This window comes from Eschrichtius robustus, chromosome 8, assembly GCF_028021215.1.
Source record: "Eschrichtius robustus isolate mEscRob2 chromosome 8, mEscRob2.pri, whole genome shotgun sequence".
Lineage (NCBI taxonomy): Eukaryota > Metazoa > Chordata > Mammalia > Artiodactyla > Eschrichtiidae > Eschrichtius > Eschrichtius robustus.
The window spans coordinates 105,013,106-105,037,453 of record NC_090831.1 but is presented as its reverse complement, the minus strand read 5'-3'; the positions used below and the strand labels follow the sequence as shown (position 1 = coordinate 105,037,453).

Here is a 24,348-nt window from a genome sequence, read left to right as displayed (position 1 = left end):
TTGAGATGATCATATGGTTTTTCTCCTTCAATTTGTTAATATGATGTATCACGTTGATTGATTTGTGTATATTGAAGAATCCTTGCATTTCTGGAATAAACCCCACTTGATCATGGTGTATGATCCTTTTAATGTGCTGTTGGATTCTGTTTGCTAGTATTTTGTTGAGGATTTTTGCATCTATCTTCATCAGTGATATTGGCCTGTAGTTTTCTTTCTTTGTGACATCTTTGTCTGGTTTTGGTATCAGGGTGATGGTGGCCTCGTAGAATGAGTTTGGGAGTGTTCCTCCCTCTGCAATATTTTGGAAGAGTTTGAGAAGGATAGGTGTTAGCTCTTCTCTAAATGTTTGATAGAATTCGCCTGTGAAGCCATCTGGTCCTGGGCTTTTGTTTGTTGGAAGATTTTTAATCACAGTTTCAATTTCAGTGCTTGTGATTGGTCTGTTCATATTTTCTATTTCTTCCTGGTTCAGTCTCGGCAGGTTGTGCATTTCTAAGAATCTCTCCATTTCTTCCAGGTTGTCCATTTTATTGGCATACAGTTGCTTGTAGTAATCTCTCGTGATTGTTTTTATTTCTGCAGTGTCAGTGGTTACTTCTCCTTTTTCGTTTCTAATTCTATTGATTTGAGTCTTCTCCCTTTTCTCTTGATGAGTCTGGCTAATGGTTTATCAATTTTGTTTATCTTCTCAAAGAACCAGCTTTTAGTTCTGTTGCCCTTTGCTATTGTTTCCTTCATTTCTTTTTCATTTATTTCTGATCTGATCTTTATGATTTCTTTCCTTCTGCTAGCTTTGGGGTTTTTTTGTTCTTCTTTCTCTAATTGCTTTAGGTGCAAGGTTAGGTTGTTTATTCGAGATGTTTCCTGTTTCTCGATGTAGGCTTGTATTGCTGTAAACTTCCCTCTTAGAACTGCTTTTGCTGCATCCCATAGGTTTTGGGTCGTCGTGTCTCCATTGTTATTTGTTTCTAGGTTTTTTTTGATTTCCCCTTTGATTTCTTCAGTGATCACTTCGTTATTAAGTAGTGTATTGTGTAGCCTCCATGTTTGTATTTTTTACAGATCTTTTCCTGTAATTGATATCTAGTCTCATAGCATTGTGGTCGGAAAAGATACTTGATAGGATTTCAATTTTCTTAAATTTACCAAGGCTTGATTTGTGACCCAAGATATGATCTATCCTGGAGAATGTTCCATGAGCACTTGAGAAAAATGTGTATTCTGTTGTGTTTGGGTGGAATGTCCTATAAATATCAATTAAGTCCATCTTGTTTAATGTATCATTTAAAGCTTGTGTTTCCTTATTTATTATCATTTTGGACGATCTGTCCATTGGTGAAAGTGGGGTGTTCAAGTCCCCTACTATGATTGTGTTACTGTCGATTTCTCCTTTTATGGCTGTTAGTATTTGCCTTATGTATTGAGGTGCTCCTATGTTGAGTGCATAAATATTTACAATTGTTATACCTTCTTCTTGGATCAATCCCTTGATCATTATATAGTGTCCTTCTTTGTCTCTTGTAATAGTCTTTATTTTAAAGTCTATTTTGTCTGATATGAGAATTGCTACTTCAGCTTTCTTTTGATGTCCATTTGCATGGAATATCTTTTTCCATCCCCTCACTTTCAGTCTGTATGTGTCCCTAGATCTGAAGTGGGTCTCTTGTAGACAGCATATATATGGGTCTTGTTTTTGTATCCATTCAGCCAGTCTGTGTCTTTTGGTGGGAGCATTTAATCCATTTACATTTAAGGTAATTATCGATATGTATGTTCCTATTCCCATTTTCTTAAATGTTTTGGGTTTGTTATTATAGGTGTTTTCCTTCTCGTGTGTTGCTTGCCTAGAGAAGTTCCTTTAGCATTTGTTGTAAAGCTGGTTTGGTGGTGCTGAACTCTCTCAGCTTTCGCTTGTCTGTAAAGGTTTTAATTTCTCCATCAAATCTGAATGAGATCCTTGCTGGGTAGAGTAATCTTGGTTGTAGGTTTTTCTCCTTCATCACTTTAAGTATATCCTGCCACTCCCTTCTGGCTTGCAGAGTTTCTGCTGAAAGATCAGCTGTTAACCTTTTGGGGATTCCCTTGTGTGTTATTTGTTGTTTTTCCCTTGCTGCTTTTAATGTGTTTTCTTTATATTTAATTTTTGATAGTTTGATTAATATGTGTCTTGGCATGTTTCTCCTTGGATTTATCCTGTATGGGACTCTCTGTGCTTCCAGGACTTGATTAACTATTTCCTTTCCCATATTAGGGAAGTTTTCAACTATAATCTCTTCAAATATTTTCTCAGTCCCTTTCTTTTTCTCTTCTTCTTCTGGGACCCCTATAATTTGAATGTTGGTGCGTTTAATGTTGTCCCAGAGGTCTCTGAGACTGTCCTCAGTTCTTTTCATTCTTTTTTCTTTATTCTGCTCTGCAGTAGTTATTTCCACTATTTTATCTTCCAGGTCACTTATCCGTTCTTCTGCCTCAGTTATTCTGCTATTGATCCCATCTAGAGTATTTTTAATTTCATTTATTGTGTTGTTCATCATTGTTTGTTTGCTCTTTAGTTCTTCTAGGTCCTTGTTAAATGTTTCTTGTATTTTCCCCATACTATTTCCAAGATTTTGGATCATCTTTACTATCATTATTCTGAATTCTTTTTTAGGTAGACTGCCTATTTCCTCTTCATTTGTTAGGTCTGGTGTGTTTTGACCCTGCTCCTTCATCTGCTGTGTGTTTTTCTCTCTTCTCATTTTGCTTATCTTACTGTGTTTGGGGTCTCCTTCTCACAGGCTGCAGGTTCGTAGTTCCCGTTGTTTTTGGTATCTGTCCCCAGTGGCTAAGGTTGGTTCAGTGGGTTGTGTAGGCTTCCTGGTGGAAGGGACTAGTGCCTGTGTTCTGGTGGATGAGGCTGGATCTTGTCTTTCTGGTGGGCACGTCCACGTCTGGTGGTGTGTTTTGGGGTGTCTGTGGCCTTATTATGATTTTAGGCAGCCTCTCTGCTAATGGATGGGGCTGTGTTCCTGTCTTGCTAGTTGTTTCGCATAGGGTGTCCAGCACTGTAGCTTGCTGGTCATTGAGTGAAGCTGGGTCTTGATGTTGAGATGGAGATCTCTGAGAGATTTTCGCCGTTTGGTATTACGTGGAGCTGGGAGGTCTCTTGTGGGCCAGTGTCCTGAAGTTGGCTCTCCCACCTCAGAGGCACGGCCCTGATGCCTGGCTGGAGCACCAAGAGCCTTTCATCCACACGGCTCAGAATAAAAGGGAGAAAATATAGAAAGAAAGAAAGAGGATAAAATAAAATAAAGTAAAATAAAGCTTTTGGGAGGTCTGACGTCTTTTCCCAGCGTTCAGTGGGTGTTCTGTAGGAGCAGTTCCATGTGCAGATGTATTTCTAATGTATCTATGGGAAGGAAGGTGATCTCCGCATCTTACTCTTCCGCCATCTTGCCCAGACCTCCGACCAATAAGAATTTACTGTGTGTTCCAGGGACAGAGATACTGTCAGGGTTTTCGCTTTCATTAATGAAAACATAAAACAATCTTGCTATAAAATTTATGAGGCTGACTTCGTCTCCCACCACACAAACTCTTAGCTATATGTTGTTAATTTCAAGCTATACACTAAAACACATCACAACTTTACAATCAGTGTTTTAAATGGATGGCTGACATACAGCCTTTAACAATGTTTAGCACTTTGTAGCAATACATTAACGCTAACTTTAGAAACGATAACATAATGAGATTTTACAGGCAATTAAGTTGATGAGTCACTGTCAGCTTCCTAAATTATTCTCTTAGATGATCAAGAAAGGCAGATATAGGAAATGAGGGGCAAACTCTAGATCTTGTAAAATCTTAAGTGTCATTATGAGTTTGAAGTTTTAGGGAATAGAGAAATACCTTGTCTAAACAGCCTGAAAAGAAATCAGATAATTTCCTTTTAAATTTAGAAATGGTAATAGTGATCAGTCTTTTAGTTTGTCACCATGTACATACATTGATTTATGAAAAATATCTTATAGTGTCCATTGACTTGTGTGGCAATAGTTACTAGAGAGCCTTATGAACGTTTACTCTAAAAGAAAAATAAAGTTGTATATATTTAATCTTTACTCAAACTAATTGGAGTTTATAACTAGTCAAGGAAATAAATAGTTTAACTAGTGAAAATTTAAATATTTTCCTTTAATAAGATGGTGTGGTGTTTCAGAATTAATATAAATCCATTATACATGAAGGTGGAAAAATATTGGGGGGAATCTAAGGAAGAGTATGTCTATTAAGTTGGGGTATCTATATTAAAAGTATATCAGGAAACTGTTGTTTATAACTTTATCTCAATTATTGAATGCTCAGAAATATCTTACAGACTTGTAGGAGGTTGCAGTAGCATTAAAATAAAATCCTAGTATGTTAAATTCAGAACATTTGGGGATAGAGTAAATTTAAAAATATAAAATATTCATACACATCTAGCTCTTCCATATATCCCATGGATTGTGGAAAATTTCCAAATGCCTTAAGTTCTCATGGTCATTACTTTCTTTGAATCAATTTGGCTTTGGCATTTTCTGCCAATCCTATGCCTGCTGACCATACTCCTTTAGTAATGGAGACATGGAATTCCTCTTTTTTCTTTAAAGTGTGTGTGTGTGTGTGTTTGCATGTGAGCACACAGCAGAAGAGTTTACAGAGCAGCAATACAATCAACATAACCTGGAATATGACTATATATATATATATATTCAGCTATAGACTGAATGCTTGTGTTCCCTCCCCCACCGTGTTCCTATGTTAAAACCCTACCCCCTAATGTGATGGTATTAGAGGTGGGCCTTTGGGAGGTAATTAGGATCAGATACCATCTTGAGGGTAGAGCCCTCATGAATAGGATTAGTGCCCTTCTAAGAGTCATAAAAGAGCTTGCTTCCTCTCTGCTTTCTGCCATATTGAGGATGTAAGAAAACAGCCACCTGCAACCCAGAAGAGAGCCTTCACCAGAACCTGTCCATGCTGGCATCCTGAGCCTGGAAGTCCAGACTCAGAGCTCTGAGAAATAAATTCCTGTTGTTTACCAGCCACCCAGTCTGTGGTACTTTGTTATAGTAGCCCAAACTGACTAAGACACTTAGATATCTATGTTTTGAAATTATAGATTATTCATGTCCTCAAGTTGGGAGATTCTGATTCATTAAGTCTGGATGGCACTGCAGAATCTGTACTTAAGAAGATAACTAAGATGGGAACAACTGCTCTGGGATGCCTAGTCTTCCATTTCAGTTATCAAGTTCAGTGATGCAAAATAAATGAAACACAAGGATCTCTCCATATAGACCTAGGGACCTACCCTCAGTGTAGTTATTTCAGTCTTTTATCATTAAATTTCCCTCATCATTTGCCTCCTTTTTCATAAGCAACCATGCTGGTCTGCCCAGGACTGTCCAGGTTATGATCCTACATCCTGAGAAACTCCTCAGTCCTGGACTAACCAGAGCCATTTGTCACCAGATAAGGTCTTTAAAGATATAACTGAATATTGTTGGTTTCTGTGAGCATTCATCAGTATTTATTTATGAATTGTCTATTTTGTGGTTAAAACTATGGAAAGCTGAAAGGGCTGCTTTCATAGGTTACTTGGTGATATTCTGAACACACACAATACTGTCCTAGGACACAGAGATAGGGAGAGGACAGTACCCCCATATCTGCATGGATCTTAGCTTAGATCACTCAACTAAGGCAGGTTGAAGGAGACAGTATACCTTTTGGCACCTCAAAGAGGTTCTTTGTTAGATCTGCCTTCTCTCTTTGTGTTCCTAAGCCTGCCAAATCCTCAATAGGAGGTTTTAAGAAAATAATAATGTGATTCCCTACAATGATAGCCTGGTTTTGGATCTTATGAGTTTGATATGGAAGCAGACTAAATAGAAATATGGTATGCAATTGGAAATGTGGGTTGGAAGTTAGATGACAGTAAAGTCCAGAAAGCTAGATTCCACAATGAATTAAATTGATACTATAAGTTGATCTAATGTTTTGGACTCTATAACTAAAATTTTGGATTCCAGTTTCTATTTCTAGACCCTAGCAATAGTAATAGTTGAGAATGAATGGATTCTGAGGTTAGGAAAAATAAAAGAGGACTCAATCTTGGGGAGTGGAATGTTGAGTCATCAAAAAACTCTGAAAAGGTGTGTTGAAAGGGAGGAGCAGAATTTAGCATCACAAAAGACTGCAGGGAATAGAGCACCAACAAACAGCATTTAAAGGGTCTGGGTGGAGCAAGTGATTGAGACCAGAGGAAAAAAGGTTCAATGATCTGATTAATAAAAATGAATGAATTGAACACTACCATTTGTCTAGAAGAAAGTCACTGGTTTTGTCAGAGTGTAAAAACCCAAATATAAGACAACCATCTTAATTCACATCTCTAAATTTAGAGGAAATGTGCATTTTTGTGAAGAAAGGAAATATTTGTTGAACATAAAGACTTTTATTAAAGTTTACTAACTGACATTTATGGGAAGATTTAAATTGCTTGCTTTTGGTCTCTCCCAGTGGTACCAGATGTATAAGGTTTGGGGGGATGTGGAAATGATAGATCCTTTTCTATCTCCTTAATAAGTCCTCAGTGTCCTATCTGTCGTTTTTTTTCTTGTGTGTCCAGCATTCTTGCCATCTACCCCATTTTCCTGCGGATTGAGAGAATATTGGAATTCAATATCTGAGACCTGGCAGTGGTTCCTGTGTCTGCTTTGTGTGTCCTAAGTGAATTTCACCTCCACAAACTGAGTTTCTTCATCTTCAAAATGAGAATGTTGGATTATAACTAATTATACACTATCTAACTTTTAACATTAATTTTATCTTCCATTTTTAATTCTATGTTTCTATTATATGTTAAATGATAAAGGCCAAGCTAAAGGTAATCTCCAATGCCAGTTCTCAGCCCTAAATATACCTAAAAACAGGTACAATTACTCTGAATGACATTCATTTTGAGAGCTCTACATCTTTTATCTAATGTACAGCAAGATGACTATAGTTAACAACACAGTGTTGTATACTTGAAAGTTTCTAAGCGATTGGATCTTAAAAGTTCTCACCACAAGGAATAAAAAAGGCAACTATGTGAGGTGGTGGATATGTTAACTAACATTTTGGAGGTAATCATTTCACAATATGTATGTATATTAAATCACCGTGTTGTTTTTATTAAACTTACACAGTGTTATATGTCAATTATATATCAATAAGCTGGAAAAAATTAAACAATAAAAACAAGTAAAAAGTTGAGTTCAAGAAGAAAATAAATTGAATGATTCTTCTAAAGATAAGCAGTTCATTTAAGGAAATATTGTCATTTAATATTTACAAAAAGAGCTCCCAAACAGAGCACATTCTAAACAAGGACAGACATGGGGTGGAGGGGGAGATCTTACTTTGGGCCACTTATTAAATGATGCCCTTGGAGCTGAGGTGGATGAAAAGAACAAGTCTACACATTTTACTTAAAAGATCAAATCACTACCAAAATGCTAGGTAATTACCAGCATGTACAGTATCAGAGAGCTCATAAGGTAGAAATGAAGATAATGAAACTATATGTCTTTTATTTACTTTATATCTTTTTGTTGCTAATGAAATAGTTTCCGTTCTTTCACAATAAAACATTCAATACCCAGTTTAAAAACCTGACTCAGTAAGTATAGGACTAAAATAATCAGGAGTAAAATCAAATAGTTTTGTCTCATTTATGTGTGCCTCAAATGATGAAAATCTTAGCCCTCATGTCAAATTTTTAGTGAAATCTAACCCCAGTTGATGGTTTCCCTTTTCTTTTACAGGCCTGGAGCGAATTGCTCGGGATTCATCTTACGAACAGGAAGGAAAGGTCCAATTTGTAATTGATGCTGTGTATTCCATGGCTTATGCCCTGCACAATATGCACAAAGATCTCTGCCCTGGATACGTTGGCCTTTGCCCACGAATGAGTACCATTGATGGGAAAGAACTACTTGGTTATATTCGGGCTGTAAATTTTAACGGTAAGTCACAACTTTTTTTTTTTTAATCTAAATACTTTAGAAGTGACAGGGTGTGTTTTTTCTCCCTATATATAGAGTATACTCAAGCAGAGTGGAAAGCACAGGATTAGAAGCAGTTCCCCTTTTAATCAGAAGTGTGAGTTTTTCCACCTGCTTTTAAATCTCAAACATATCTTTTTTGGTGCTACCATTAATCTGCTCCTGAAAGAAGCAGAAGTTAAAAATAAGCTTCTATCAATCAAAATATCACTATTTCAGAAGTAACTTAGGAGACTCATTTGGAACCCCTGCAACAGATTAGATTTCTTCGAAAATGTTTTGTTAATGCCGTTATTAAAGAAGGAATTGTAGACATTTTGTTTTGAAACCTATTTTAAGCATTTTAAACAGTAAGATGACTTGAGGAGAGTGGATGATTTGGAGTTGCTGTATATTTACATTCTAAGAGTGCTGTGTTAAGTTTCTGCATCTTGTTTTTCATTGTATTTCTTTCAATGATTGGGTCAATTTGAAGCAATGAGCTACATCGTGTAAGGTAGAACTACATACAATCAAGTGTAGATGAGATTTGCCTACCGCAGAAGCAGAAATGCTGCTTCTGTGAGCTGTCACAAGAAATTGGTACAGAATACGCTGGATTCATAGTGTTCGGCTGAGAATAGCCAAACTGCCTGTCTCAAGTGATGGAACTATTGAATTCTGCTGTTCTTTCATGAAAGTTGTAATGGTTGCTGCCCATGACTTTGACCATTATTTTCAAATGAAATGATAGAATGCTCTGAGCTGTCTAATTCTTTCTGTTTGGCTGTAATCCACACAATGGACATGCCTCTGAGCAGGACGCCCGGCGCTGCACTGTCCATCATAATACACTCCAGTGACCTCAGCTGCCAGCCTTTCTCAAAAAAGCACAAGGTCATCTTCAATTTAGAATTCAAGTGGAAACTTCTTCTTTTGCTTTGTTCAGGCAACGTGAGACACAATTTGGTTTACATTCAACACAAAGTATCCTCTTTTTCACCAGAATTTTGGTGAAACATTACATAACATAGTTCCTTTTGTTAAAAATATAAATAGTAAGGGGAATTTGAAAATAATTTTCTTACAATTATTAAATGGAGCAAAAGAGGAGTGTTACAATACAATACGTTATTTACCCTAACGTGATGGACTGTTGGGGAGCACTTTATTTATCCAAATTGTTAAGAAGTGGGAAGAGGAATGCAAATGAATATATTTTTTCATTAACTGAAGCTCATCTCCAGAAGACAGGGAAGTCTTTTAAAGAAACACTGGATTAAAGTATTTGAAAGTTGAATTACCAATTTCTCTCTTAACCATAGACCTACCCCTTCCTTGATGACTTTAATTATTATGCTATACTGTAATATAATGATGCTGTTAAAGACTACTGAAAAAGTCATAATGTCTAACGATTATTAAGACAATTTGCCTGTAGAGTCCAATGATTTTTGAGTTCTTCTGTCCACTTTTTATAGTTTTTTTCCCCTTCTACATTATCAGACTACTGTTGCTGTGATTGTTTTTTGGACTGATCCCTTCCATAATTTGCTTCTTTCAATCTACCATGGACACAGAAACACACATAAAATTTCATTAACTTAGTCAAGAGATATTTATTGAGCACATAGAATGTGGTAAACATTATGATAGGTACTAAAGATATATTACTGGTAAAAAGAGTCAAAACAGACATGTTTCTTGGGGAACTTAGATATCAATCAAATAAGCACACAAAGGTGTAATTATATAATCTGCAATGAGTATTGAAAGAAGAGGTGTGTTGGACTAAAAGTTTATAATAGGGAAATATGTCCCTATTCTAGGGAGTTAGAGACAGCTGGAATCTGGAGATGAGGGTCAGAGACAAGGATAAAGCACTAGACAGGACCAGATAGATCATGAGATATCTTACAGGTCATTCTTAAGATTTGTTCTTCATCTTGAAAGCAATAGGAACCCACTGAAGCATAATAGAACTGTGTCTGATACAAGAGTAAGTGCACTCCGGATGAAGATCATGGAAAATACATGAATTTTAGTGTATGAACTTAAAAGAGAATCTCTCTGAACTCCTTGGAGATTTATTTTGCAAATAGCTTGTAATTTTTCTGTGTTCCAATAGCTGGTAATAATAGTACGGTTATAATAATAGGGTAAGGGACCTGAGCATAAGCAGATTATCATGGGATATATAATTTGATTTTCAGTAATTTTCAGGATGTTTATCAATTTTTTGATTTCATTATTGGCTTACTGTTAGTATTCATTTATTATTAATACCTTGCCTGTTTCTGATAAAAAAAAAGGCACATAGGGCTATTCAAGTAGAAGTACACCATCAAAACCATTGAAGGGGGAAGAAACAAATTTAGTAACCAGAATGAAGGACTACGTTAAGTTCTGAGCTTCCTAAGCAGCTAAAATATAAGGAGACATTCAATGGAATGTATGTTTCATTACATGAGAGAAGCAAACTTACCTATTTCTAAGGAGACAATGAATTTTCTTGCAGCTAATAAGCAATGTTATTTAACAAAATTTTACTTGGGAAGCTGGAGGGAAACAAAGGCCTGCCTTTTAGGATTACTTTTATTTCTACCACTTGAACAAAATGCTATTTCTATAAATTTTTTAAATGCAAAGATTTATCAAAAGAAAAACATAAAATAAAGAAGAAGAGTTCAGATTTTTCAGGTACTTAAGCAACAATGTCAATTCCTTACTCTGGTGTGGTCTGTAGGCAATAAAATATTAATACTGTACATCTTGTATAGAATCAAAGATTTTTCTGTTGCCGTGAGAACCTTATGCATCATAAAGAAAAAGTGTTGGACAGAATTGCAGAGATGTCTCCTTACTTCTCTATAGTTGAGCAGGGCAGGATAGGCACAGCGGCATACTAATCAGGGTTGTTTGACTGTAGGTAACAGAAACCAACTTAAGCTTGCTTTAAGCTAAAAGGAACGATTTATGAGGGTGTGTCAAGAAACCCCATGGCAGACTATAGAAAGGTGTAAGAAAAGAAGTGGTTATAAGTACTAAAACCACTCAGAAATCCAAATATCCCTCTGTCTGCTTTGTTTGGTTCTCTTTATATTGGTTTTTTCTACGTCTAGGTCCACAGCGTAGGTAGCAGAAGACCATCTACATTTCTAGAATTTAGTTGCTGTTTGTTCAGGACATGTGCTAAGATTAATATATATGTATTTTAGGTCCCAGTTCTAACTTCTTGGAAACTTGAATCTCATTAGCTAAACTTAGGTTGGATGTCAGACCTGTTCCAAATTATCAGTGGCAAGGATCAAGTAACTACAAACTTAGTTGTCATGAGGCACTCCCAGTGGGTGAAAGGGACATTTAGGAAGCTTCTATCATTGACTTAGGGGGAAAGTTTAAACAAAGTGAGCAGAGAGGTGAAAACCTGAGAAAGGGGTGATGCCGTGGTCTCTGAATCTCTTTGCTTCTCTAGGTGGGTGAATTTTTGTTAGGCTACAGGACACAGTTAAAATCATATAGAATTTGTGGGAATCTGACAGAGGAATCAATTTTGGAATTATTTAATGCCAACAAACCTTCATGCTGTGATTGAATTCCCTGAATGAAGCAGCTTTCCTAAACTCACAGTGAGGTAGTGGTCTAACCATTTCAATGCTCAATATTCTAAGAAACATACGTAAACACTTGCCTGATTACAGAGACTGGTATAGAGATGGAATTTATCAGCACTTTCTTTTCTTTAGAAACCTTATTGATTTTAGGGACTTACTGCAAATTTTCCAAATATCCAATTTTGAGAGTCTCTGAACACTGCAGACGGTTTTAAAGCAAATTTCTTCACGTAAAGTACCTTTAAGCTATCTAAAAGAAATAAATACTGCTTAATATTAGGAAATGCATTACAAATGCACTAATAAGTCAAATAAGACGATGACAAATATAAGATTCTGTAAAAGCATTTGATTAAAATATAACCCTCATTTCTGTTACAAGTACAAAAACAAACTAGAAATGGAATAAATGTTTAACATGATAAGCACATCTCTCTCAGCCTATAACTGGTTATATATTTATAGTTATTCCTATTACAGAGGTGGATTAGTCCTATTAGCACTATTATTAATATTCTATAAATTTTAACCAATGTGATAAAACAACAAACAAAAATAACAGAGATTACTACTAAAAAGGAAAAAGTATTATGATTATTTTCAAATGATTTGATCTCAAGACAATAAATTGAAAACTAGAAGTACTTACTTTAAGATGATCAAATATAAAATTAATATTAAAACATTAAGAACTTTCCTACATACAATGTTAGAAATCATTGACAATTATGGGAAATGAGACTCTTTGCAAAAATATATAGAAAATATCTCGGAATAAATTGAACCAAAAAATATTAAAGACATATGAAGACAACTTTATTGAGAGACATCCTTTGTTTGTAGACAGAAAAACTAATTAGAGGAAACATGTTAATCTTTTCTGAATTAATCTGTATTCAGGCTTAGTATAGTTCCAACCAAAATGACAAAGGAGTATTTTCTGGAATTTGAAATAATATTTAAAATTTTAATTGTGAGAATAAATGAGTAAAAGTAACTAAAATGATTTTGAAGAAAAAAATATTCCTACCAAACGGTTAACATTTAAGCATAACGTTAATCTATAATAATGAATCCAGCATGGAACGATTACCAGAACAGACATATGGTAAATAGAACCAGATAGAAATAGCCAGAAATATCAATATATAATAATAAATAAATCAGTTTGTACATGTATTTGTATATACATACATATGAACTTATGATGTGATAAAGATGAGTTAGAATTCCGTGGGAAAGGAATTTTATTAATTGATTATCAATTTACAGTAAAATCAAGTGATCATGATTTCTCCCTATAAGAGAGTATAATCCATTTGGAATTTATTTTAGAGTTAGGTGAAAAGGAGAAGCAAAAAAAAAAAAAAAGAAGAGAAGATAGAAGATGGTTCATCTTTTAGATGGAAGGATTATACTAAAGTAATCTAAATGCTGAGGTCTCTTCCAACTCTATATTCACTGCAGATTATTTTAAAGATAAAGGTAATTTTTAAAACATAGATGCCTATAAGTGTTCTTACTGTTGTTGTTTTTTTAGTTATTTATTTTTTATGAATCATTCCTTTAGCCCACATACATTTTATTGAGAATCTTACAAAGTATCTAATAAAAAGGCTCTCTGCTAGGCATCAAAAATACAAAGATTAATAAAATGTGGTTCTATGAGTTTTCAAATGTCATAGCTTAACACAGGAGAGACACAAACATGTTACCAACAATAAATCAATTTGATAAGTGATATGATAGAGGCATGGGCATGGCATGTACAAACCCAACATAAGGCTGAGATTAGGAAACTACATAAGGGGGGCTCAAAGAATACAACACAGAGAACAGGTGACATCTGATTTAAATTACAAATAGAAAGTGACATTTCTTTAGGTGGACAAGATGGGAAAAACTATTCATGGCAGACAAAACTGTTTAATAGTAGATGGAAGACAGGCAAGAGTGTGCGTTCTGAGAAAGTGAGCATCCACAGTGTAAGAATTCAAAGGAGTGACGTGGGAGCAGCCTGGAGATGAAACCAGCAACATGAACTTGGGCCTGGTTAGAAATCCCTGCGAAACTCTGATGTTTGAATGTGACACAGGGAACTGAAGCTTTCCGAGCAGGACAGTGAAGTGCTAGGATTGGTGCTTTAGAAAAATAACCATGGCAGCAATTTGCAGACAGGAGGGAGAGATTGAAGACAGGGATGACAAGTTAAGAGACGGTTCCAATCATCTCCAGGAGAGAAGAGTGCCTGAAGTGGGAAAATGGAAGTACAAATGGAATGTAAAGAAGTGAAAGAGGGAGGAAGGGAACAAAGAATCATTTCAGTGCTGGCTCTGTTCTAGGCACTGTGCTTTGATTAGAAGCCAGAAGGTTTTGAGAAATATCTTTACTTCCCCAAATGATCTTTCTTTGTAACTGTTTGTGACAACCCCATTACTAGAGCTAATTCATTATTTTTGTGTGTGCATAAATCATTTTTATTTAGTGTTTTCATTTTCTTTTTTAAATTAATTTTTATTGGAGTACAGTTGCTTTGCAGTGTTGTGTTAGTTTCTGCTGTACAGCAAAGTGAATCAGTGATACATATACATATATCCACTCTTTTTTAGATTCTTTTCCCATTTAGGTCACCACAGAGCCCTGAGTAGAATGTTTTAGTATATATACCATTGATGAAATTGTCTTGACACTACTTTGTTTTATCCACCTTTATAAGTAGAAAATGAGACATAAAATGCCAGTATATGGAAAAACTGACATAAAATGTCAACTATAGAATTTATGATGCATAATATCCTTGTGATTAGATATTACTTATTTGGTAAATAGAGATGAAGCAAAATCAAATGTGATGAAGTGGTTCTATGTTAACCTTAAAGATAAATATCCTTTTTGATAATTACCGTATTTGAAATAAAATTTAGAAAATCATTATTAATAATTTGGAAGTACATTATATAATTTATTCTTGATTATAGAGGTTTGCAAGTCATGAAGTAATTCCTGGAAATATTTATATATTTAAAAAAAAGTGAACGGTATGTGTAGCAATATTGAATTTGTAGAGATAAATAAACAGACTGATTTGAAATTAGGTAATATTTCAGTTTCTGATTAAGGAAACTTCAGGCTGCTTATAAAATATTAATCCTACAAATGAAACCATCATGAAAGTTAGCAGCATAATTATACCAGCCTCTGTTTTCTGAGTAAGTTGATAAACTGTGGGAGTTTTTTTTTTTTTTAATCTTTATTGGAGTATAATTGCTTTACAATGTTGTGTTAGTTTCTGCTGTATAACAAAGTGAATCGGCTATATGTATACATATATCCCCATATCCCCTCCCTCTTGCATATCCCTCCCACCCTCCCTATCCCACCCCTCTAGGTGGACACAAAGCACCGAGCTGATCTCCCTGTGCTATGCGGCTGCTTCCCACTAGCTCTCTGTTTTACATTTGGTAGTGTATATATGTCAATGCTACTCTCTCACTTCATCCCAGCTTACCCTTCCCCCTCCCCTTGTCCTCAAGTCCATTCTCTACATCTGCATCTTTATTCCTGGCCTGCCCCTAGGTTCATTAGAACCTTTGTTTTTTAGATTCCATATATATGTGTTAGCATACAGTATTTGTTTTTCTCTTTCTGACTTACTTTACTCTGTATGACAGACTCTAGGTCAGTCTACCTCACTACAAATAACTCAGTTTCCTTTCTTTTTATAGCTGAGTAATATTCCATTGTATATATGTGCCACATCCTCTTCATCCATTCATCTGTCCATGGACACTTAGGTTGATTCCATGTCCTGGCTATTGTAAATAGAGCTGCAATGAACATTGTGGTACATGACTCTTTTTGAATTATGCTTTTCTCAGGGTGTATGCCCAGTAGTGGGATTGCTGGGTCATATGGTAGTTCTATTTTTAGTTTTTTAAGGAACCTCCATACTGTTCTAAGTCTAATTTCTTTTATAGTCATGAAGAACAAGGGCTTTCACTTCCTCCCTTAATATATAAAGACTTATGTGTGGACCAAGATGGAGACAGCATCCTTCGAAGCTTCAGGCAAATCAGTAGAGTTGCCTTAGTTCTTCCTTGGATCCTGCTCAACTTCACCCACTGCACTGGGTTTCTTTTACTCCTTCTTTATTCTTGTAATTCATGAGCTTCATCATGTGCCAAAAATTAGGGATAAATGATAAGCAAACCCCAGGAACAGATGGGGTGCCATAGGCTCACTAACTGTAGGTTATGTGGGCATTGGGTTTAAACGGGAGATGCAGCAGTGAGCCTTGGATGAAGGATGCGGACAGAAATGAAGGAGCAGAGAGGATCTGAGGTGGTGGGGATTTTCTGCAGGAGTTCACATTTAATGGTTTGTATTTATCATAGTGATCAGAAACACAGACTTTATACTCAGAGTTTGAATCCAGTTTCAGCACTCACTACTTTGTGATCTTAGTCAAGTAACAAAACCTCTTTAAATCTTTGTTTCCTCATCTATACAACGGGGATGTTAATAGTATATACATTTTAGAGTTCCTGTGAAGTCTAAATATAAGGTGATAATATATAGAAAGTGCTTAATAAGAGATATACCGTATTATATGTGGAGGATACTTTATCAATAGAGAATTAATGAAGTTAGTACTTGGATCACCTTATAAAGGTGATGAGATGAGTGGGATGGGACTGAGGGGTTGAAAACATGACACAAGTTGGAAAAGATGCTTCTTCCAGGGCACCAATCAACAAGGTTTCCCCAGCAGTGTCAGCTTCTTAGATAAAGGAACAGAAACGTGAATATTTTTACAACCTTCTCAAAGTACATGGCAAAGTACATTACTGCTGATATTGGCATCTGATGAGTCTAGGGTAGATCAAATGGGGCTCATTCTCTCATTGTTTCTTCTGTTTCCTTCAAAATTATGTACTTTTTTAATGAAAGAAAGTATTTGTTAGAATAGCTCCCATGTTATTAAGGGTAATTATTTTCTAGTGATATTTTGCTTCAGAAAGAATCTACCCGAAAATTATAATGTAGACTTGATTATTTTTCTCTTTAAGGTTATTAACTCGTATAATTACATTAAAGTTTAATCAAGAAGTTAGTTTGAAAGTGAAGGATATGAATGAGAAAATTATTTTTAATTCAGGTGCCTAATTGTTACACTTTGGGGATTTGGGTTTTGAATGTATTAAATTTGGTCTTTTGAATGTATTAAAAAAAAAAAATGACTATAAAATAACTTTTCTTTTGAACCATATAAACACCTTTGTAGCTAAGTTAAGGGAAAATTATCAAATATAATTTTTAAAAAATTTATAGAGTGTATTTATGGCATTTATTTGTATATGTCATATACATTCATTCAACAAACATTTATTGAATGTTTGTTATGTACCTGAACTGTGCTATTTGTATTTTGTCCCTCTTCCAGTTCTCACTTCTCCTTTTTCTTACTTCATATTCCTTTAGATATTAAATTTCTTTTCCTCTTCTTTTGTCCTCTTTTCTTGCCCAGTGTTTCTCTACTTGCTCTTGTGATCATTCAGTAATCAAGATAGTAGCAGTGGGTAAGAGTATATGAGCTTTTGAGTTGAAACAGAGTTGAACTAAAGTTGTAACTCTCGCATTTAGGTGGAGAGACCTTGGATAAGCCACTTAAATTTTATAAACCTCTATGTTCTCACCTTTGCATGGGAGTAATTATCATACCTACCTTGCAGTGTTATTATGAGTATTTAATGAGTTAATTCACAACTCCTGGCAATTGTGAATAATCAATGAATGACAACTATTATTTTTTCCTCTACCCCATGACAAGAGTAAATCTTCTGCATATGTTTACTGGGTTTCAAACATACACACATAAATACCACCCCAAATACACACTCATTCACATACGTTCCCTTACACACCTTAGATTCCAAAGCATCTGATAAATTTCTTATAATCAGTAATATTGTGTTGTCTGAAATTAACTTCTTTTTTTTAATTTTTAAAAACATTTTATTATAGAAAACAATAAAAACAATGAAATATAAACAAAAATAGCAGTATAATGAACTCTTCTGTATCCATCATCCCGGTTCAACTCATAGTTAATCTTTTTTTTTTTTTATTTCTGAGATATACATTTTAACTAGAATTATGACTTATTATATCGGAACATATAAGATTTTTAGAAATTTCATGTAATGTCTGAAACATTTATATTAACATATTTCCGTACAAATAACCCAATGAAAGTTTAGTATTAGTTGTTTTGTTTGTTTGTTTTTATACTGCAGGTTCTTGTTAGTCATTAATTTTATACACGTCAGTGTATACGTGTCAATCCCAATCGCCCAATTCAGCACAACACCATCCCCACCCCACCGCAGATTTCCCCCCTGGTGTCCATATGTCTGTTCTCTACATCTCTGTCTCAACTTCTGCCCTGCAAACCGGCTCATCTGTACCATTTTTCTAGGTTCCACATACATGCGTTAATATACGATATTTGTTTTTCTCTTTCTGACTTACTTCACTCTGTATGACAGTCTCTAGATCTATCCACATCTCAGCAAATGACTCAGTTTCGTTCCTTTTTATGGCTGAGTAATATTCCATTGTATATATGTACCACATCTTCTTTATCCATTCGTCTGTCGATGGGCATTTAGGTTGCTTCCATGACCTGACTATTGTAAATAGTGCTGCAATGAACTTTGGGGTGCATGTGTCTTTTTGAATTATGGTTTTCCCTGGGTATACGCCCAGTAGTGGGATTGCTGGATCATATGGTAAATCTATTTTTAGTTTTTTAAGGAACCTCCATATTGTTCTCCATAGTGGCTGTATCAATTTACATTCCCACCAACAGTGCAAGAGGGTTCCCTTTTCTCCACACCCTCTCCAGCATTTGTTGTTTGTAGATTTTCTGATGATGCCCATTCTAACTGGTGTGAGGTGATACCTCATTGTAGATTTGATTTGCATTTCTCTAATGATTAGTGATATTGAGCATCTTTTCATGTGCTTCTTGGCCATCTGTATGTCTTCTTTGGAGAAATGTCTATTTAGGTCTTCTGCCCATTTTTGGATTGGGTTGTTTGTTTCTTTAATATTAAGCTGCATGGGCTGTTTATATATTTTGGAGATTAATCCTTTGTCCGTTGATTCGTTTGCAAATATTTTCTCCCATTCTGAGGGTTGTCTTTTCATCTTGTTTATGGTTTCCTTTGCTGTGTAAAAGCTTTGAAGTTTCATTAGGTCCCATTTGTTTATTTTTGTTTTTATTTCCATTACTCTAGGAGGTGGATCAAAAAAGATCTTGCTGTGATTGATGTAAAGAGTGTTCTTCCTATGTTTTCCTCAAGAGTTTTATAGTGTCTGGTCTTACATTTAGGTCTCGAATCCATTTTGAGTCTATTTTTGTGTATGGTGTTAGGGAGTGTTCTAATTTCATTCTTTTACATGTAGCTGTCCAGTTTTCCCAGCACCACTTATTGAAGAGACTGTCTTTTCTCCATTGTATATCTTTGCCTCCTTTGTCATAGATTAGTTGACCATAGGTGTGTGGGTTTACCTCTGGGCTTTCTATCCTGTTCCACTGATCTATGTTTCTGTTTTTGTGCCAGTACCATATTGTCTTGATTACTGTAGCTTTGTAGTATAGTCTGAAGTCAGGGAGTCTGATTCCTCCAGCTCCGTTTTTTTCCCTCAAGACTGTTTTGGCTATTCGGTGTCTTTTGTGTCTCCATACAAATTTTAAGATGATTTGTTCTAGTTCTGTAAAAAATGCCATTGGTAATTTGATAGGGATTGCATTGAATCTGTAGATTGCTTTGGGTAGTATAGTCATTTTCACAATATTGATTCTTCCAATCCAAGAACATGGTATATCTCTCCATCTGTTGGTATCATCTTTAATTTCTTTCATCAGTGTCTTATAGTTTTCTGCATACAGGTCTTTTGTCTCCCTAGGTAGGTTTATTCCTAGATATTTTATTCTTTTTGTTGCAATGGTAAATGGGAGTGTTTCCATAATTCCTCTTTCAGATTTTTCATCATTGGTGTACATTAATGCAAGAGATTTCTGTGCATTAATTTTGTATCCTGCAACTTTACCAAATTCATTGATGAGCTCTAGTAGTTTTCTGGTGGCATTTTTAGGATTCTCTATGTATAGTATCATGTCATCTGCAAACAGTGACAGTTTTACTTCTTTTCCAATTTATATTCCTTTTATTTCTTTTTCTTCTCTGATTGTCGTGGCTAGGACTTCCAAAACTATGTTGTATAATAGTGGTGAGAGTGGACATCCTTGTCTCATTCCTGATCTTAGAGGAAATGCTTCCAGTTTTTCACCATTGAGAATGATGTTTGCTGTGGGTTTGTCGTATATGGCCTTTATTATGTTGAGGAAAGTTCCCTCTATGCCCACTTTCTGGAGAGTTTTTATCATGAATTGGTGTTGAATTTTGTCAAAAGCTTTTTCTGCATCTATTGAGATGATCATATGGTTTTTATTCTTCAATTGTTAATATGGTGTATCACATTGATTGATTTGCATATATTGAAGAATCTTTGCATCCCTGGGATAAATCCCACTTCATTGTGGTGTATGATCCTTTTAATGTGTTGTTGGATTCTGTTTGCTAGTATTTTGTTGAGGATTTTTGCATCTATATTCATCAGTGATATTGGTCTGTAATTTTCTTTTTTTGTAGTATCTTTGTCTGGTTTTGGTATCAGGGTGATGGTGGCCTCATAGAATGAGTTTGGGAGTGTTCCTTCCTCTGAAATTTTTTGGAAGAGTTTGAGAAGGATGGGTGTTAGCTCTTCTCTAAATGTTTGATAGAATTCACCTGTGAAGCCATCTGGTCCTGGACTTTTGTTTGTTGGAAGATTTTTAATCACAGTTTCAATTTCATTACTTGTGATTGGTCTGTTTATATTTTCCGTTTCTTCCTGGTTCAGTCTTGGAAGGTTATACCTTTCTAAGAATTTGTCCATTTCTTCCAGGTTGTCCATTTTATTGGCATAAAGTTGCTTGTAGTAGTCTCTTAGGATGCTTTGTATTTCTGCGGTGTCTGTTGTAACTTCTCCTTTTTCATTTCTAATTTTATTGATTTGAGTCCTCTCCTTCTTTTTCTTGATGAGTCTGGCTAATGGCTTATCAATTTTGTTTATCTTCTCAAAGAACCAGCTTTTAGTTTTATTGATCTTTGCTATTGTTTTCTTTGTTTCTATTTCATTTATTTCTGATCTGATCTTTATGATTTCTTTCCTTCTGCTAACTTTGGGTTTTGTTTGTTCTTCTTTCTCTAGTTCCTTTAGGTGTAAGGTTAGATTGTTTACTTGAGATTTTTCTTGTTTCTTTAGGTAGGCTTGTATAGCTATAAACTTCCCTCTTAGAACCGCTTTTGCTGCATCCCATAGGTTTTGGATCGTCGTGTGTTCGTTGGCATTTGTCTCTAGGTATTTTTTGATTTCCTCTTTGATTTCTTCAGTGATCTCTTGGTTATTTAGTAACGTATTGTTTAGCCTCCATGTGTTTGTCTTTTTTACGTTTTTTTCCCTGTAATTCATTTCTAATCTCATAGCGTTGTGGTCAGAAAAGATGCTTGATATGATTTCAATTTTCTTAAATTTACTGAGGCTTGATTTGTGACCCAAGATGTGATCTCTGTCCTGGAGAATGTTCCGTGCGCACTTGAGAAGAAAGTGTAATCTGCTGTTTTTGGATGGAATGTCCTATAAATATCAATTAAATCTATCTGGTCTATTGTGTCATTTAAAGCTTCTGTTTCCTTATTTATTTTCATTTTGGATGATCTGTCCATTGGTGTAAGTGAGGTGTTAAAGTCCCCCACTCTTATTGTGTTACTGTCGATTTCCTCTTTTATAGCTGTTAGCAGTTGCCTTATGTATTGAGGTGCTCCTATGTTGGGTGCATATATATTTATAATTGTTATATCTTCTTCTTGGATTGATCCCTTGATCCTTATGTAGTGTCCTTCCTTGTCTCTTGTAACATTCTTTATTTTAAAGTCTATTTTATCTGATATGAGTATAGCTACTCCAGCTTTCTTTTGATTTCCATTTGCATGGAATATCTTTTTCCATCCCCTCACTTTCAGTCTGTATGTGTCCCTAGGTCTGAAGTGGGTCTCTTGTAGACAGCATATATATGGGTCTTGTCTTTGTATCCATTCAGCAAGCCTGTGTCTTTTGGTTGGAGCATTTAATCCATTCACGTTTAAGGTAATTATTGATATGTATGTTCCTATGACCATTTTCTTAATTGTTTTGGGTTTGTTTTTGTAGGTCCTTTTCTTCTCTTGTGTTTCCCACTTAGAGAAGTTCCTTTAGCATTTGTTGTAGAGCTGGTTTGGTGGTGCTGAATTCTCTTAGCTTTTACTTGTCTGTAAAGCTTTTGATTTCTCCATGGAATCTGAATGAGATCCTTGCCGGGTAGAGTAATCTTGGTTGTAGGTTCTTCCCTTTCATCACTTTAAGTATATCATGCCACTCCCTTCTGGCTTGTAGAGTTTCTGCTGAGAAATCAGCTGTTAAGCTTATGGGAGTTCCCTTGTATGTTATTTGTCGTTTTTCCCTTGCTGCTTTCAATAATTTTTCTTTGTCTTTAATTTTTGCCAATTTGATTACTATGTGTCTCGGCGTGTTTCTCCTTGGGTTTATTCTGTATGGGACTCGCTGCGCTTCCTGGACTTGGGTGGCTATTTCCTTTCCCATGTTAGGGAAGTTTTCAATTATAATCTCTTCAAATATTTTCTCTGGTCCTTTCTCTCTCTCTTCTCCTTCTGGGACCCTTATAATGCGAATGTTGTTGCGTTTAATGTTGTCCCAGAGGTCTCTTAGGCTGTCTTCATTTCTTTACATTCTTTTTTCTTTATTCTGTTCTGCAGCAGTGAATTCCACCATTCTGTCTTCCAGGTCACTTATCCATTCTTCTGCCTCAGTTATTCTGCTATTGATTCCTTCTAGTGTAGTTTTCATTTCAGTTATTGTATTGGTCATCTCTGTTTGTTCTTTAATTCTTCTAGGTCTTTGTTAATCATTTCTTGCATCTTCTCGATCTTTGCCTCCATTCTTATTCTGAGGTCCTGGATCATCTTCACTATCATTATTCTGAATTCTTTTTCTGGAAGGTTGCCTACCTCCACTTCATTTAGTTGTTTTTCTGGGGTTTTATCTTGTTCCTTCATCTGGTACATAGCACTCTGCCTTCTCATCTTGTCTATCTTTCTGTGAATGTGGTTTTTGTTCCACAGGCTGCAGGATTATAGTTTTTCTTGCTTCTGCTGTCTGCCCTCTGGTGGTTGAGGCTATCTAAGAGGCTTGATGGGAGGCTCCGGTGGTGGGTAGAGCTGACTATTGCTGTGGTGGTCAGAGCTCAGTAAAACTTTAATCCACTTGACTGTTGATGGGTGGGGCTGGGTTCCCTCCCTGTTGGTTGTTTTGCCTGTGGCAACCCAACACTGGAGCCTACCTGGGCTCTTTGGTGGGGCTAATTGACAGACTCTGGGAGTGCTCACGCCAAGGAGTACTTCCCAGAACTTCTGCTGCCAATGTCCTTGTCCCCACGGTGAAACAGAGCCACCACCCCCCCCCCCACGCCGGAGAACTTCCAACACTAACAGGTAGGTCTGGTTCAGTCTCCCCCGGGTCACTGCTCCTTCCCCTGTGTCCCGATGCGCACACTATTTTGTGTGCGCCCTCCAAGAGTGGGGTCTCTGTTTCCCCCAGTCCTGTCGAAGTCCTGCAATCAATTCCCACGAGGCTTCAAATTCTGATTCTCTATGATTTCCTCCTCCCGTTGCCAGACCCGCAGGTTGGGAAGCCTGACGTGGGGCTCAGAACCTTCACTCTAGTGGGTGGACTTCTGTGGTATATATCTGAAATTAACTTCTTACTTCTTCAAGGCTTAACTCATCTATTCTCAAGGTTGAATAGTGTTTTTTGTTCACTTTTTCTCTCTTCTCTTTTAATCACCTTCTGAACCCTTCATTTTTTATTAGCACTTTAGGGTGAGATATAGGAATAAGAGGACGTAAAGCCCATTCTAATCCATTTTGCCTTGAGTAAAATGACCTGATGGGTAAAGAGGTGAAGGCTGCTGCTTGAAATAGTGTTCACGGAATGTGTACGGGAATATAATACACCTCCTATGTTAAGAAGCTTGTTGGAAACTCACTTAGACATGGGCTATAAAAGAGATATCTATGACTTGTGCAAAGAATTTAGCTGAAGGTCATTGTTTGCAACAGGCTGAACTAGAGGAAACTGTTGTACCAGTGCACAGCCCACTTGAGTTGTCCGTGCCCACAGAACAGAGAAAAGTGGACTCCGCATGATAGAATTATTTAATAGCCATAAGCCCTATCATTTAAAAAAGTAATTCAAATAAAAATGACAGTGCACATTTTGGCAGGTAAAAGCGATGTGGTACAAGCCTCCCAGAAAGTTATTTATCAATTCCTACCTTACTTGTAATCCTTAATCCTGCTTAAGAAAACTCTAACTTTCCTCAGATCTTATGTTTTTCTTTGCCGGCTGTCTAGGTTATATAGACATCGCTATGATTTATATTAGCTCACTGAGAAATTCTAACCTGTTTAACAATACATCCAAAAGGCCATTCCTCCCAGCTCCTTTAA

General features: G+C 36.0%; 1 protein-coding gene across 1 annotated transcript in view; it reads left to right on the top strand.

Moving 5' to 3' along the window:
• GRM8 (glutamate metabotropic receptor 8) overlaps window positions 1–24,348 on the top strand; it is a 778,703-nt gene that overhangs the window by 474,278 nt on the left and 280,077 nt on the right. The window contains exon 6 of the mRNA XM_068550083.1: window positions 7,842–8,042. Within this exon, the coding sequence (XP_068406184.1) occupies window positions 7,842–8,042 (201 nt within the window). The remainder of the gene's footprint in view (window positions 1–7,841; window positions 8,043–24,348) is intronic.